This window comes from Paramisgurnus dabryanus, chromosome 20 (genome assembly GCF_030506205.2).
Source record: "Paramisgurnus dabryanus chromosome 20, PD_genome_1.1, whole genome shotgun sequence".
Classification (NCBI taxonomy): Eukaryota; Metazoa; Chordata; class Actinopteri; order Cypriniformes; family Cobitidae; genus Paramisgurnus; species Paramisgurnus dabryanus.
The window spans coordinates 7,268,061-7,281,789 of record NC_133356.1 but is presented as its reverse complement, the minus strand read 5'-3'; the positions used below and the strand labels follow the sequence as shown (position 1 = coordinate 7,281,789).

General features: G+C 37.8%; 1 protein-coding gene across 1 annotated transcript in view; it reads right to left on the bottom strand.

The window, feature by feature from the left end:
* anapc1 (anaphase promoting complex subunit 1) overlaps positions 1 to 13,729 on the bottom strand; it is a 64,654-nt gene that overhangs the window by 28,692 nt on the left and 22,233 nt on the right. The window contains exons 21-28 of the mRNA XM_065296176.2: positions 13,309 to 13,457; positions 9,215 to 9,293; positions 8,229 to 8,265; positions 8,055 to 8,128; positions 6,981 to 7,159; positions 4,394 to 4,620; positions 3,990 to 4,108; positions 1,760 to 2,031 (exon numbers count right to left, since the gene is read on the bottom strand). Coding sequence (XP_065152248.1) covers positions 1,760 to 2,031; positions 3,990 to 4,108; positions 4,394 to 4,620; positions 6,981 to 7,159; positions 8,055 to 8,128; positions 8,229 to 8,265; positions 9,215 to 9,293; positions 13,309 to 13,457 — 1,136 coding nt within the window. The remainder of the gene's footprint in view (positions 1 to 1,759; positions 2,032 to 3,989; positions 4,109 to 4,393; positions 4,621 to 6,980; positions 7,160 to 8,054; positions 8,129 to 8,228; positions 8,266 to 9,214; positions 9,294 to 13,308; positions 13,458 to 13,729) is intronic.

Sequence of the window (13,729 nt, the reverse complement as noted above, 5' to 3'; positions counted from 1 at the left end):
ACTTATGTTTTGGGTTTATTTAAGCCTGTTATTGAATTAGTCTATAGTTCTTGCAAATTTAAAGTAAGTTAGCTGGTAATTTTGTTGTTTGAGCAACCTGCTAGCTAGGTTTCACGTGCCTGTTGATTCGATATAATTGTTGAGTGCTCTGCTCACGTTATTTATACACATTATTAACATGCTACAGTAGTTACACTCCTTTAAGATAATGTAATTAATAGTGGGAAATCATCAGTTTTTACAATTTTTGCGCTATCTATCATCGTTCGCTTGACGTTTTACAACATCTGCCTTAGTTTGTGTTTATTAACCCTTTAGTTTCACTTCATCAGGCAGCTATTCCTGTTAGAGGTAAAAACATTTAATTCATTAATAATCTAGTATGTGTTCATTTTCTGTCATAGTTTCTTCAAAATTAAATTTTTTTTTTGAGTGTTTTAAATAAAAATATAAAAAATTTCATCATGACTCATACGCTCCGCCCCCTTGATTACCACACCCTTGGCCCCGCCCACTCACCCAACCCTACCACCTTAACTAACAAATTTTCTGCGGGAAACCCTGAAGACATTACTATTTTGCCCAACATTTGTCTATTTTTATACCGATTCAAGTCACATAATTGGTATTCCAACACTAATCTCTCAAAGAAAAAAAAAATGTATTTATTATCATCTATTGTCTAATTATCATCATTTGATTTGCTCTCTCTATTCAGCCTGAGAATGTGAATGCAAGTGAAGTGCGCACACACCTCATTCATTGATTAAAGGCACTCATTCATTCATTCATTTTCGTGTTTGTATTAAGTACAACAGGATGTTTTTCTATCAGATTCTTGTAAAACCGGCACAGGCACTATGAGAGACTAGAAAGCGTGGCCACAGATCTTAGTGTGGGAGAGGGCAGTGTAAACACCACGCTAGCTCAAGGCTCGATATAGCTTATAGATTACAGATACGCTCAACGACCACAGAAAGTATCAACAAAGCCTGACCTGACTGGAAATGAGAGAACAGAACACGTTAATGCCCTGTGAACTGTCAGAGTGAAACTCAGCTCTACGTTTGCCTTTCATGTGAGAAAAACAACAGGATGAGAGCAAAAAACCCAAAAACATGCAAACCCGACAACTCCAATGCTACAAATGGAGAGATAAGAGAATCAGGCGGAAAGGAGGAAGTGATTTTGGGAAAAGAGTCTCTTTGTTCTCTGGGTCAAAGACTAATGGTTCATTTTGAATGTCGGATGGTAAAATTCAAACTGAAGACGTTAAGCTTGATTGTGCATTGTACTTCATTTCTGTGTCCAGATTTCATTACGTTAAATTAGATTTTTCACTTAAATTTGTTTACAATACCCAACTTAAACTTTATATGGTAAGTTTTACAATGCTCCAAAACAGGAATCAAATCTAGATTTCCATTATGGATAAGTGCAGGTGATCGATCCCGAGGCCAGTTATTATAGTGCAGCAAGTTTTAAATATTTTTTCTTAAAAAATCACATCACTCTTCCTTTTAAGGCGGGGTGCATGATCTATGAAAGCCAATGTTGACATTTGAAATCACCTAAACAAACATGCCCCTACCCCAATCTTTTGAAATACCTGCCCCATACATTGACAAGCCAGGCAATGATGTGGGTAAGCAGACAGGCCCCTTACTGCTGATTGGCTACAAGTGTGTTTTGGTACTCGGCCCGACTCCCTTTTCACAAATCCTTTAATTAAGCTCTATGGCTACTGCTGACAACTAACCTTGGTGAGGTAGTCATGGATGTTAAGTGTTGCTAATTTGGTCAGGTGGCCATTAAGGCCCAGAGCCATGAGGAACCCTGCGTACTCATTGGCAAGGTCAGCGCTTTTGGGTTTATTGTAGGCAATCCAGGCTGATTCCACTTGAGAGGCGGAAGCGATTTTTAATCCGGCTGCAACTCCGTTATGGAAGCTCGGCCAGCAGGTCATGTTGAGCGGCACGTCAATGTTGCCGCTGTTTAAGTCCACCATTGTGTTTCTAGGAGGAGCCCGACCTTAGTGAGGAAAAATAAAAGGACAGTATAAGTAATATGAACAGAAGAATTTATGACCGAATAATATAAGTTAAAAGAAAAAAATATTGCCTACAGAATTTTCTCCACTTTTTAATCGTTAATTTGTGATTGGCCTGTAAATTATGTAAATTATTGCTGCCTTGACGGTCTGGTAAAGTAATAATTTGTATGAGAAATCATTTGTACTGCATATGTATCCGTGCTTGAGTTCGGTCTGAAAGCTGCACGCAGTGCATGGAGACGCACATGTGTGCGCAAGATGACGCAGCACATATAATAAATTTAAAAAATGATCTCCTCTGTCCTAGACCCTGACCATTAACATCTTTCTTTTTGCACAAACAGAGAAGCAAAACTTTTTGAAATGTGTCCCACTGTGGTAGATGAAAAAGACAATCCGCTCTGTTTGGATATTAATCCTCTGGACTGATCACGCGATTAATATCCAAGCGACCCCGCGGGGCGGGTGAAGAAAAATGTCACTTCATTGCAAGGCGGGTCGTAAAAACAAAATAAAAAAAACATGTATCTTGCATGCAATTCCCTAGCCTATTTTAAATATTTAGGAATATATATTTCCTTTTTTATTAGATTTTTTTATAATATTAAATTATGTCGGTCTACGTAGCAACGTAACTTGATATCCCCAAACTTTTGGCCTCAGTCTAAAAGTGCCTAGTAATGTTAGCTCCCGCTGCCAGCCACAACAACAAAACAAATTGGGAAATATGAAAGAAGATGAAAGAGGAGGTGCAGGAGGATGGTTATGGTTGTAAATAAAGATACAGTGGTGCGGCGTGGGCCAAATATTTCATAAAAGCAGAACATCACCATCGTGCATCCCTACCACTTACCAAAGTTACTATAAGGGGCTGGACACACCAAAACTTTTAAACGCGGCTGAAAACCCCTTGAGGACGCCGAATACCAGCTGTTTTTCAGCTGAGTGCCAGCTTTCTTCAGCTGAGCGCTTTGGTAGCTGTGATACTTCAGCTGCGAGCCGGTTGGTTGCTGTGGTAATGTCCTGCCCCTCCTCCACTGTGATTGGGCGGCTGTGTGAGAACTGACATTGACGAGTGGAGCTTTTCTCCCAAAGTTGAATCTCTTTCAACTCTCGACGCTCAGCGCCGAGCGCGGAAAAACCGCTGAGCGCCGGTTTTCAGCGCGGAAAAACCCGCTAGCTGCTGGCTTATTTGAAAAACGCTGAGCTTCCATTGGAAACAATTGAAAACATGCGCCGGCCGCGGGCGTAAAAGTTTTGGTGTACACAACCCCTAAGAAATACTGGGAAGTTAACAAAACCCTACGTGTGGTTACAAATAGCTAGCTTCTGGTAAAAGATTGAATGAAGTTAATTTAGACTACATCTGCAACCATGTAACCCATTTATGGTGTAGTTTTTCAATTCCTTTTTTTATGTTATAATTTTATCTAATTTTATTTCAATGTAAGGCTATTCTGAGACATCCCACATTTTGACTACTATTAAAAACGATCAAACCTTACACAAAACAAACACATAAAGCACATAATATTTCGTTTGACCTAATTTGGTTGACTATAAATATTTTGAGGTTAATTAACCTTTTGATGAAAAAGCTGACTTCAGATTTCCAGGCCCTATTTTGCAGACTATTCATGGAAAATGCCGCCTACATTAAGAATGTGATGTGTTTCAAATTACACAGGAAAATAAGTTTGTTATAAAAAACAGCATAGAGCATTAATTATTACTATTGTGCAACACTATTTTGCAAAATCTCTGGACTGGAGTGTCAGTATGGGGAAGTCGTTTAATTGTTAAAATGAAGAAGAGTAAGAGATGTACAGTAACACCCTCTGTGGTGGGATCGGTATGAGGCTTGTTTCGTCTTGCTAACCCTATAAAGACATTCATTAAGGAACTTTAAAGTATGGGTGGTGTTTAATGACAGTACCAGTCAGGTTGAGTTTGGGCACAGGGAGTGGTTCAGTTGGCACAGGGTGATATGAGAAGAGAGTGAAGAGCCCTCGCCCGACAGGAAGAGCCATGGTGCGCTGACACAATTGTAGTAGCCTGTAAAGAAAAAAAAAACCTGTCTTAAAATCCTATATAACTGACTTATGAGCCAAACATTAAGAACATACTACAGTTTTTTGATGGCACATTTATAATAATGGCAGAGACTGTTTAGGTTTTCTGTCCAGTGTAATATTACACACTTAGAATGAGGGCTGTCATTGATTTTGTTAAGATGTGTTACTTAAATATGAGGTAGAAATTAAATACATAAACAGGGGAGAGAAAACTTAAAATTAAGAAACATGGAGTCATGACGGTGGCCTAACTGAGCACACTCACTTGTTCTCTTTCTCCTCAATGTACTCGTGGTCACTGACTTCAGGCAGGTGGGGCACATTGACCCGTACAGGTCTGGAGCTCTGAAGTAGACGTCTGACCTCCTGTACCCTCAGGTCCTGACTCCAGATCAAGCCCATGACATCTGGGTGCAGGTCCGCCATACCGTCCTCCTCCTCATCTGCTTCGTTGGTGACTGGCGGCTCTAACATCACATTCAGACCCACAGCCTACACAAAATGCACAATTTAATATGCCTACTGTAAAAAACTGCAATTATAACATTATACATCAAATTAAGAGTTTGGTTACTTTTTTTATTAGTTACCGCCAAAATCAGTATTGTATCTGGTCAGTATTAAAAAGTAAATTCTTTATTTTACGCAAAAGCCGATATCCGCCGTGTTATTCTGTCATCTTTTCTACCTTTTTTTCCAAGATGCGACAAACGTCAGCCCTCCTTCTATGCAAAATGCAATAAATTCGTTTAACCAATCACAGCGCACCATTCCATGCATTGTAAACAATAAGGGCGGCACTTTGAATACACACAGAATCCTAGTTTTGCTTATCTACTTTGTACTTTGTGATCAACAAACAAACAAAAACAAAATAAAAATTTGATGGCATTGATAAACCTGTGCTGGTTTTCTGTGACGGGGAAAAAACGTGCGCAACAAGTAAGGGATAATGTAGAGGCAGCCGGTAGTTATTGGGAAATAAGCCCCGACAGTGTGATCAGGACCCGACGCGAAGCGGAGGGTCTTGTATCACACTGAAGGGGCTTTTTTCCCAATAACTACCGGCTGCCTCTACATTATCCCGCTTATTACACGGCTACTTGCCACATAAGAAAAAAAACTGGACATGAATATGAATTTTAAACATTTTATTGGCATATTTGTTTTAAATTAACATTTTTATCCTTCCGCGAAACTCTGCACAGATGCATAAAATAATCGTAATATCTTATTAAGATCCTCTGCTTCATACTTGTCTGTCTCCATTTTTTCTCTTTTAGCCAGTCTTTGAGAAGTTTTAATCCCCATTCTGTATTTTTGTGTGTGTTGGCTTCGTAGCTGTCATGCTCTATTTTGTCAAGTTCAGTCTCAGTAAGCTGTCTGTGTCTTGTCGTGGTTGTCCAGTGTTTGTCACAAGATGGCGCCAAACAGATCTTTGGCGCGGAGCGATTTTACTCGTGCAAGTAGTCCGGCTATGCGTTATTAATTTGGAGCGGTTATTATTTGAAAAGAACGAACCTGCAAATGTCTCAACTGACCAATCAGAATCAAGCATTCCAGAGAGCCGTGTAATAAAATCTAATAATTTATGTGGGAGGCACACTTGTTCTCACACAACAGCATCAAGTTTCTGTCATGCTAACACATTGACCCCAGGGGATCTTATGAAAAACTTTCCATTATTTCACTCGAAGTCAACGAAAAATCGAGCAGGACCAAAACATTTTACAGATAAAAAAATCTATGATAGTGTTCTTAATGTGACAAAGTAAGTATTTTGATTAATGCCATTAATGTTTATTTTTTTAATCAGTCAATACCACTAGTCAACTAAATGAATATAACATGGCAAAGATTAATGCACATTTATATATTGACTCAATAGATTTATAGAATTTTGAAAAAAAAAACTTGGATTTATTGCATTTTGCAGAAAAAATAATCAGTTTTTATAATAAATATTTAAAAATCGAATTATGGATTTGAATTTTTAATGTTATTATAACATAAAGATGCTATGTAAAGGTTTTTAACAGAAAATAGTGGTTTTCATCTTGTCATTTTCTTCGTGTATAAAACAAATTTTTACCCAAATTAGTCCAAATGGATTCATTGCATTTTGGAACCAAACTCTTCAAATAAATGGTTGTGTAAGGACATTTTATAGACCCCTTCACGGTTCACATCACACAGGCAGTTTCCACTGCGCATGTCGGGGTCAGAAAAGTCATTACAGCAGATTGAGTTGGGTATTATTCGGTATCGTCAAAAATGCCTACTTATGTTGTGGGCTGTGAAAATCGCACCAGGTCTTCCGTTAAGTTTTCGCGATCCATGCACAATCTCAAAAACAAAAAAATACAACATCTGCGTCTGCAAGCAATTAACGTGCAGACTGGGACAATGCAAATATCAAAGAGGCTTGTGTTTGTAGTGCTCACTTCATTTGAGGCAAGTCATCTTTTTTCAGCCATGTTAGATTAAATTTTAAAGCCTAAATGGTATGAAGAGTTTGACCCCATGCTGCGCGCGCACCCGATTGTCATTCAATGTTTACAAACCTTGAAGAGGTCTATATATTTAGTTTTTGTTTTCACTGAAGTTTAGCCACATTTTATGTGACTGTTCTGCATTTTAAACACAAAATTTACATACTATGCACAGTATACTAAATATGAAGATAGTCAGGTGATTTCCAAACGGCATTTTGTGCCCTTTGCTCTATTCGCCAAGTATTTAATAATCGACCACAATATGAGACTCAATTGCGCAACTCCTTTAAACTCATTGAGTTTACACAACAAGAGTTCTGATCTTCAATATTTTATAGGGGTCATTAATTTCCTTACCGATTTACGATTGGCTAGGGTAACTTTGTGAGCTTGCTTGGTCAGGTCTTGTCGTCCAATCAGAGCGCAGACCTCCTCAGACCAATCAGAGCAGGGGTGTTCTCTGCACTGGTAGATGGCATCTCTGATCGGCAGAGCCACACCAAACGGAACGGACTCAAGATCCTTCAATGTAAATCCTGAGTGTAAATCCAAAAACTTGTCAAATAGCATCCACTCACATAAGCCTTTTGACAGCTTGACAAGACATAATGTTTTTATTTAAGCAGGATGTTTTTGACTAGGCACATTCTGGGCTAGCATTAGCAGAAATGCAAGAGATTTCGTAAGACCAAGTAAGATCTTAATCGTGATCAAGTCTAAAATAAGTATGCAAACCCAGTTTCATACACTGTTGTTTTCTGAAGGGGATAGATCAGCCAAAAATGTCAGTTGTTACTGTTAACTCTGATTGTGGTAGTCTAAAGAAGTTAATTATATACATCAAGAATGGCGTAAAGGGAACATTTCACAAAGACGTTTTTAAGATGTAAAATAAACCTTTGGTGTCTCCAGAGTATGTGTGTGAAGTTCTAGCTCAAAATCCCATATAGATTATTTATTATAGCATGTTAAAATTGCCACTTTGTAGCAAAAATGTGCCGGATAGTGCAGATTAAGGGGCGGTATTATCCCCTTTTGACATCACAGGGGAGCCAAATTTCAATTACCTATTTTTTACATGCTTGCAGATAATGGTTTACCAAAACTAAGTTACTGGTGTGATCTTTTTCACATTTTCTAGGCTGATAGAAACACTGTGGACCCAAATATAGCACTTAAACATGGAAAAAGTCAGATTTTTATGATATGGCCCCTTTAATGGTAAGCAAATCTAGGGTTTATTTTATTTTTGTCTGAACTATCCCTTTAAGTGTGTTAGAAAATTAGCACATTCTTAAGTACTGAGGTCTGTTATCAGCACAGTAAGACAAAATTGCACAACAGGACCAGGCGCTTGCATATGCATACTTGCGCTAAGCATATTTTTGGCTTTAAAGGTGGAAGTATCAATGTTTCATATGTGATTCTGACCTGAAGAGGTTAACCAAACCACCAGTTTCTCAGCCAAACAGCCGGATGATGGACCGAGCTTCACGCTGTTCTGCCTGTGGATAAAATACACCCAACAAAGGAAAAACTAAATAAGACGACTTCTTAACGTTAACAAACATAAGGCACATGAGAAGACTTTTGATGCCCTGATACCTGCTCAGAAAAGACTCGCTGAAGTTTTTCTTTTGCCCTGTAAAACAACAGACCAAAAATATTTTTAAAACACTGTCAAGGGATATATTTGTTTTAGAATTTTTTTTATTTAATACGCTACAATTTTAAATACAATATTTAAGGTTCATGTTGAAATCAATCATTAAAATGATTGCGGTCAAAAGATTAATCGCAATTAATCGCATACAAAATAAAAGTTTGTTTTTGCATAATATACGTCTGTGCACTGTGTGTGCTATTATTGTATATATAAATACAAACACATGCATGCATGGATGCAGGAATGTTTAACGATTAATCGCGATTAATCGTTAGCAGAATAAAAGTTTTTGTTTAGATCATATATGTGTGTGAACTGTGTATAATAACTTTGTATAAATAAATGTACACACATGCATGTATATGTTTTAGAAATGTTTACATGTGTATATACATTTGTATATTTTTGTATAATTTATATTATATATAAATAGAAATACTTAATATATAAAAAAAAATTTCTTAAAATTATACATGAATGTGTTCATATTTATATATATATATATATATAAATATTTATTATACACAGTTTACACACATATGTGATTTAAACAAAAACTTTTATTCTGCTAACGATTAATCGCGATTAATTGTTTAGCATCCCTATATATATATATTTTTTTAATGTATTTATATTATATATAAACAAACTTTTAATTTTTAATTATTTTAATTATTATTAATTGCAATGAATCTTTTGACAGCCCCAATTAAATAATTATATATATAATTAAAATAATTATTTGCAGTTGGAATAGATAAAAAGTCCATATTAATGCTTTGCTAATAATAATGGATATTATTTGTCAAGGTTTTACGTAGCGTATAGTGTACAGTGTTTATACTGTACAGTGTTAAAGATGAGGGTTATAAAACCCCATCAATGACACACACACATACGCAGCGTCCCCTTTCAGCGAGCCCACCTGCTGATAGCTTGGAGAGGTACTTAGACACGTTGGTTGAGATTGCATCCTCATCTCCAACCACATACAGGGCGTAGCTCTGAGAGACAGACAGACAGGCAGAGAGAGAAAGAGAAATACGATGAGTATTAGCAGTGGGGCAGCACCTGTGTGGCTTTGGTTTGCTGCTGTCATGTGAGGGGGAATGAACATGTTTCATCATGACGTGACGCAGGAACAGAGTCATCAACCACATACATGACTGCATGCAACATAACCGCAGCACATGGGTAATATGGTGTTTGGGGCACAGCGCAGGAAGACCATTTTAGTAAAAATCGCCACCTGGGATGCTGGGTTAACGTGGGTGAATACCAAGTCATTTATGTGGTTGATAAGGTGTTTTGTGTGGTTTTTAATATTTTGCTACATGGTTGCTAGGATCCTCTGATGCTAAGGTGTTCTGGATCCTTTAGGTCCATGGAAATGGTTTGGATCCCTTCGACGCTCCTACAGATTTCTTAAGAAAACGTTTGGAAAGCAAACAGCACTTTTTACAAGCTGCAGATTTGAGGTACCATGCATTTAAAGCACAAAACAGATTTTTCACTTAAGTAACAATAATAGTTATGTTTGCCTTAACAAACATCACTAAACATCATGTGTTGAAAGAAACAAGAGAGAGACAGAAAGCTATAAAGTGAGCATGGAGTTAGCTCAAACGTTAACTTATGGGTTTGATTCTTAGCATAACACATGCTGTAAAAAAAAATTATACACCGAATGCACTGCAAGTCATTTTGAATAAAAGCATCTGCCAGATGTGAAAGAAATAGAGATTGAGAGAGAGCTCGTGTTCGTGTAAACGGTTAAATGGATGCTCTAATGTTCTGGGCTATAATCTAAAGGATGGGAGCAGTGGGGTAAACACGGTCCATAATTGCGTAACGGGTCGTCAGCAGCCTTACTGGGTTTGTTGTGCGTCACTTTGCCCGGTCTGATGGAAGTAAAAAGCCAACACACACACATCATGCCACCCATGACCCCTCCCAACACCCTTTTGAGTGATTCAGCCCAACATTTCCATGGATTAATTGAGGTGGGACATCTTTCTCGTGCACACACACAGGAAGTAGAGTCCGCCCTGGGAGAACTGCGTGATTATAAAATGTCATTATGATTAGCTTGCAGCATTTTGCCATCTAACTACTTGACATTTCCACAGAACATGCGTGCGAGTTAAGGGCATGCAACCCAGTTTCTCTGCTCACTGTTAGCGCCCCCTGTTGGTCAGCAGTGAAACCAATAAGGAGGATTCAGTACTGGGGCTTATAATCACATGAAAACTTTTGGAAGCATATTGAGTCAATCACATTTTTTGTGTGGAATTATGTTTTTTGTGAAAGGAATACTCCACTTTCATAAATAAATCTGGATAGTTTACTCACCCCCTTGTCATCCAAAATGTTGATTCTTAATATCTTTCTTTGTTCAGTTGAGAAGAAATTTTTTTTTTTTTGGAAAACATTCCAGGATTTTTCTCAATTTAATAGACTTTATTGTTTCAACGCAGCTTCAAAGGGCTCTAAACGATCCCAAACGAGGCATAAGGGTCATATCGAACTTGCTAAATAAAATGCTATTCGATGTGTAATACAGTAATACTTTAAGGTTGTAAAATCTATTTAAATTAAATAAAAATATATTTAAAAACTGCAAATTATTAAACATACATTTTTACATGATTTTTGGAAAAAGAAATCATCACTCTCTCTGTCGTGGCAGACTTTCTGAAATGCGGATTGACCCAGTGGCGTAGCAAGTGAGTCCCAGGCCCATATGCAAAAAAAATGTACGGGCCCCCTTAAGCCAAAGCCCCCCCAACCTTGCACGTTGGCACTGTTACCTGTGAGTGCAGGTCTGTTAACAACATATACTTTTAATAAGGTAGTCAAATATTTTTACTTTACTTTTTACTTTAAAGGCAGTGCTTTAAGTGGGCCGGAACGCGCCGGTACTCAGTACCGCCACTTCTAAAAATAGCTCTTGAGCGTACCACCACCTCTCCCTGAGCCCAGATCGTGCTTTTAGCGTACCGGATCGCTCATTTGCACATCTGTTTAAATCAGAGGTTTTAATCCTTTGGCGACGCTGCCGCTTTTCAGAGCGCTCTTCACAATGTACACTTCCTAATTCGTCCCACCGAGAGCAGAGACTACATTACCCATACACCCTTGAGTTTACAAATTAAAAGCGCATGCGTCGCCTGCTGTCAGTCAGCCTCAACGTGACTCACCGTAGCCGTCAAGTATCCCGTTTTGGCTGGGAAAGTCCCGTATTTTACCCTTCTTTCCCGCCGTCCTCCCGTATTAGTATTTTCCCTTAAATCTCCCGTATTTTATCCTCCGTAATTTCGCACGCAAAGGTTGTGATCTATAAAAAGACCCTAAAGATCGCTAAAGATCCACTGATTCCGCTAATCCACTTCGTGTTTTCCCGCCCGCTCCGCAGCATCTCTGTGTGCACTCTCTGCCTGGACGACAGTTTCTGAAGTTCGTTGCATTAACAGGTAGATTTATTACATTATATCTGTTAAACCGCAGAATTACTCATTTGGAAGTTTATGTATTTGTAAAATGTAAAAGTGCTAACAACTTAGCAAGCAAACAACAACAAAATATCCACATTCTTACTATTATCGCTTGTCTAATGGATTTAATGTTCCCGAGCAGATCTAAGTTAATATAAACACTAAATTTGCTGTTGTTGGCACACTTTGTAGGCAAAAAATACAAAAAACACAAATGACTTCACAAAATAAAGACAGAGAATGGAAAGGGAGGCTGCTTCTAAAGGCAGTTCAACATTGCAAACATGGATTCAAAGATCCATCAAGCCAGCAGGTAAATCATATTGAATATTTTTTGTCACACTTTAATTCTTGTTATTATATTTCCCATTATAATCACTTGTCTAAGTTGATGCTAGTAATATAACACATCATATTTATAATACTTTATTAAAACCATACTAATAGTACCACCCCCATTAGTGCCCTTTTTGGTTTGGGACACTGCCCAACGAAATTTCAATGAATTTGAACGACGCGCACAGTAGTTTTACCACCAGCAAAATGGAAAACAATGGGAAAAAATAAAGTGACGACTTTCTAGTTTTAAATTGCCAGTATTTTGTTATTCTTGAACCCATAGACATGGTCTTGGTGTCATTTTAAAGTTTTTGTTTTTAAGCTCTTTCTATCTGAACAACTAGTTTTAGCATTTGACCATGCTGAAAATTTTACTTATATATATCTACCTTTTGCAGATTTTATGTATGTTCAATAGCTATTTCTAGCTCAAGCAAATCCACAAACTTATATAAGGATTTATTATTTTTTACAAGGTCGTCTGTTGACTGCTGAATATAAAACCCCTTCAATATAGAAGTCCAGTCAGCAAAAAAAAAAAAGAAAGAAAAATAGAGTACCGGCACTTCTTTTGGGCCACTTAAAGCACTGTTTAAAGGGTAGATTTAAATAAAGAAAAACTTAATGTTTTGGGTAGTTTTTGACTTGTGAGTAACTTCTCCGCCTTCTCTTTTCTCTTTGAGGCCCCACTTTTATGTTTATATTTGTCCATCCTTAATGTTCATGTAGATAGTGGCTATAGTAACCTCTCACACTGTGTGAAAACTTCTTTTTTTTTTGGCACGGCGATGCATTATGTAAAAAAATGATGCCGTATAAGTCTATGGCAGCAGCGGAGTGCAAAAAAATAATAAACGCAAACAAGAAATGACGTAGACATTACGGAGAAATAAGAAATCACTACACATGATATGCATACAAAAATATATTTATTGCTGCCAAAAAAAATTTTATTGAAATTTTTTTTTTAATTAAAAGCTGGGGCAGGCCCAGGCCCATTTGCACGTGCATACCCTGCATGCCCAGATGCTACGCCACTGGATTGACCTTAAACTTTACAAGACTATACATAACTTTTTGAATTATTGATGCATGTTATATGCGCATTTGCAGTTTTCCTGTATATCTTGGAGCCCTATTAAAGATCATAGCAAAAGTTTTTCACAGGAGTCATTTTAGCCCTTACCAGCACTAGTAGTTTGGTCCTCTGACAGATACCAGGCAAATAGGGAAAGGGTAGCACATTTTGCCCTCTGAGACAGCGACTAAGCCACCCGAAAACACATGGAGCCTCTCCATTTAAGAACACTGGCCAAGTCATTAACTCCATCTGGTCTGCACACAAACAGGAAATGACATGTCAAACAAATGACAGCAGAGCCTTGCGGTGAGGCGGCTGCATCAAAAACTATTTTAAACATCTCCGAATAATGCACAGGTGCCTGCTCCTTCTACTACTAGTACTTCCCACAAATACAACCCAGCCCCTCAATCAAACCCCACAAAAAAACCACAAGCACATCTGTTCCAACTCCCTTTAACAAGTCAAGATTGGGTGGCAAATGGATAAAAATGCCTTTGGGTGCTAATGAGCATTGATCGGGTTC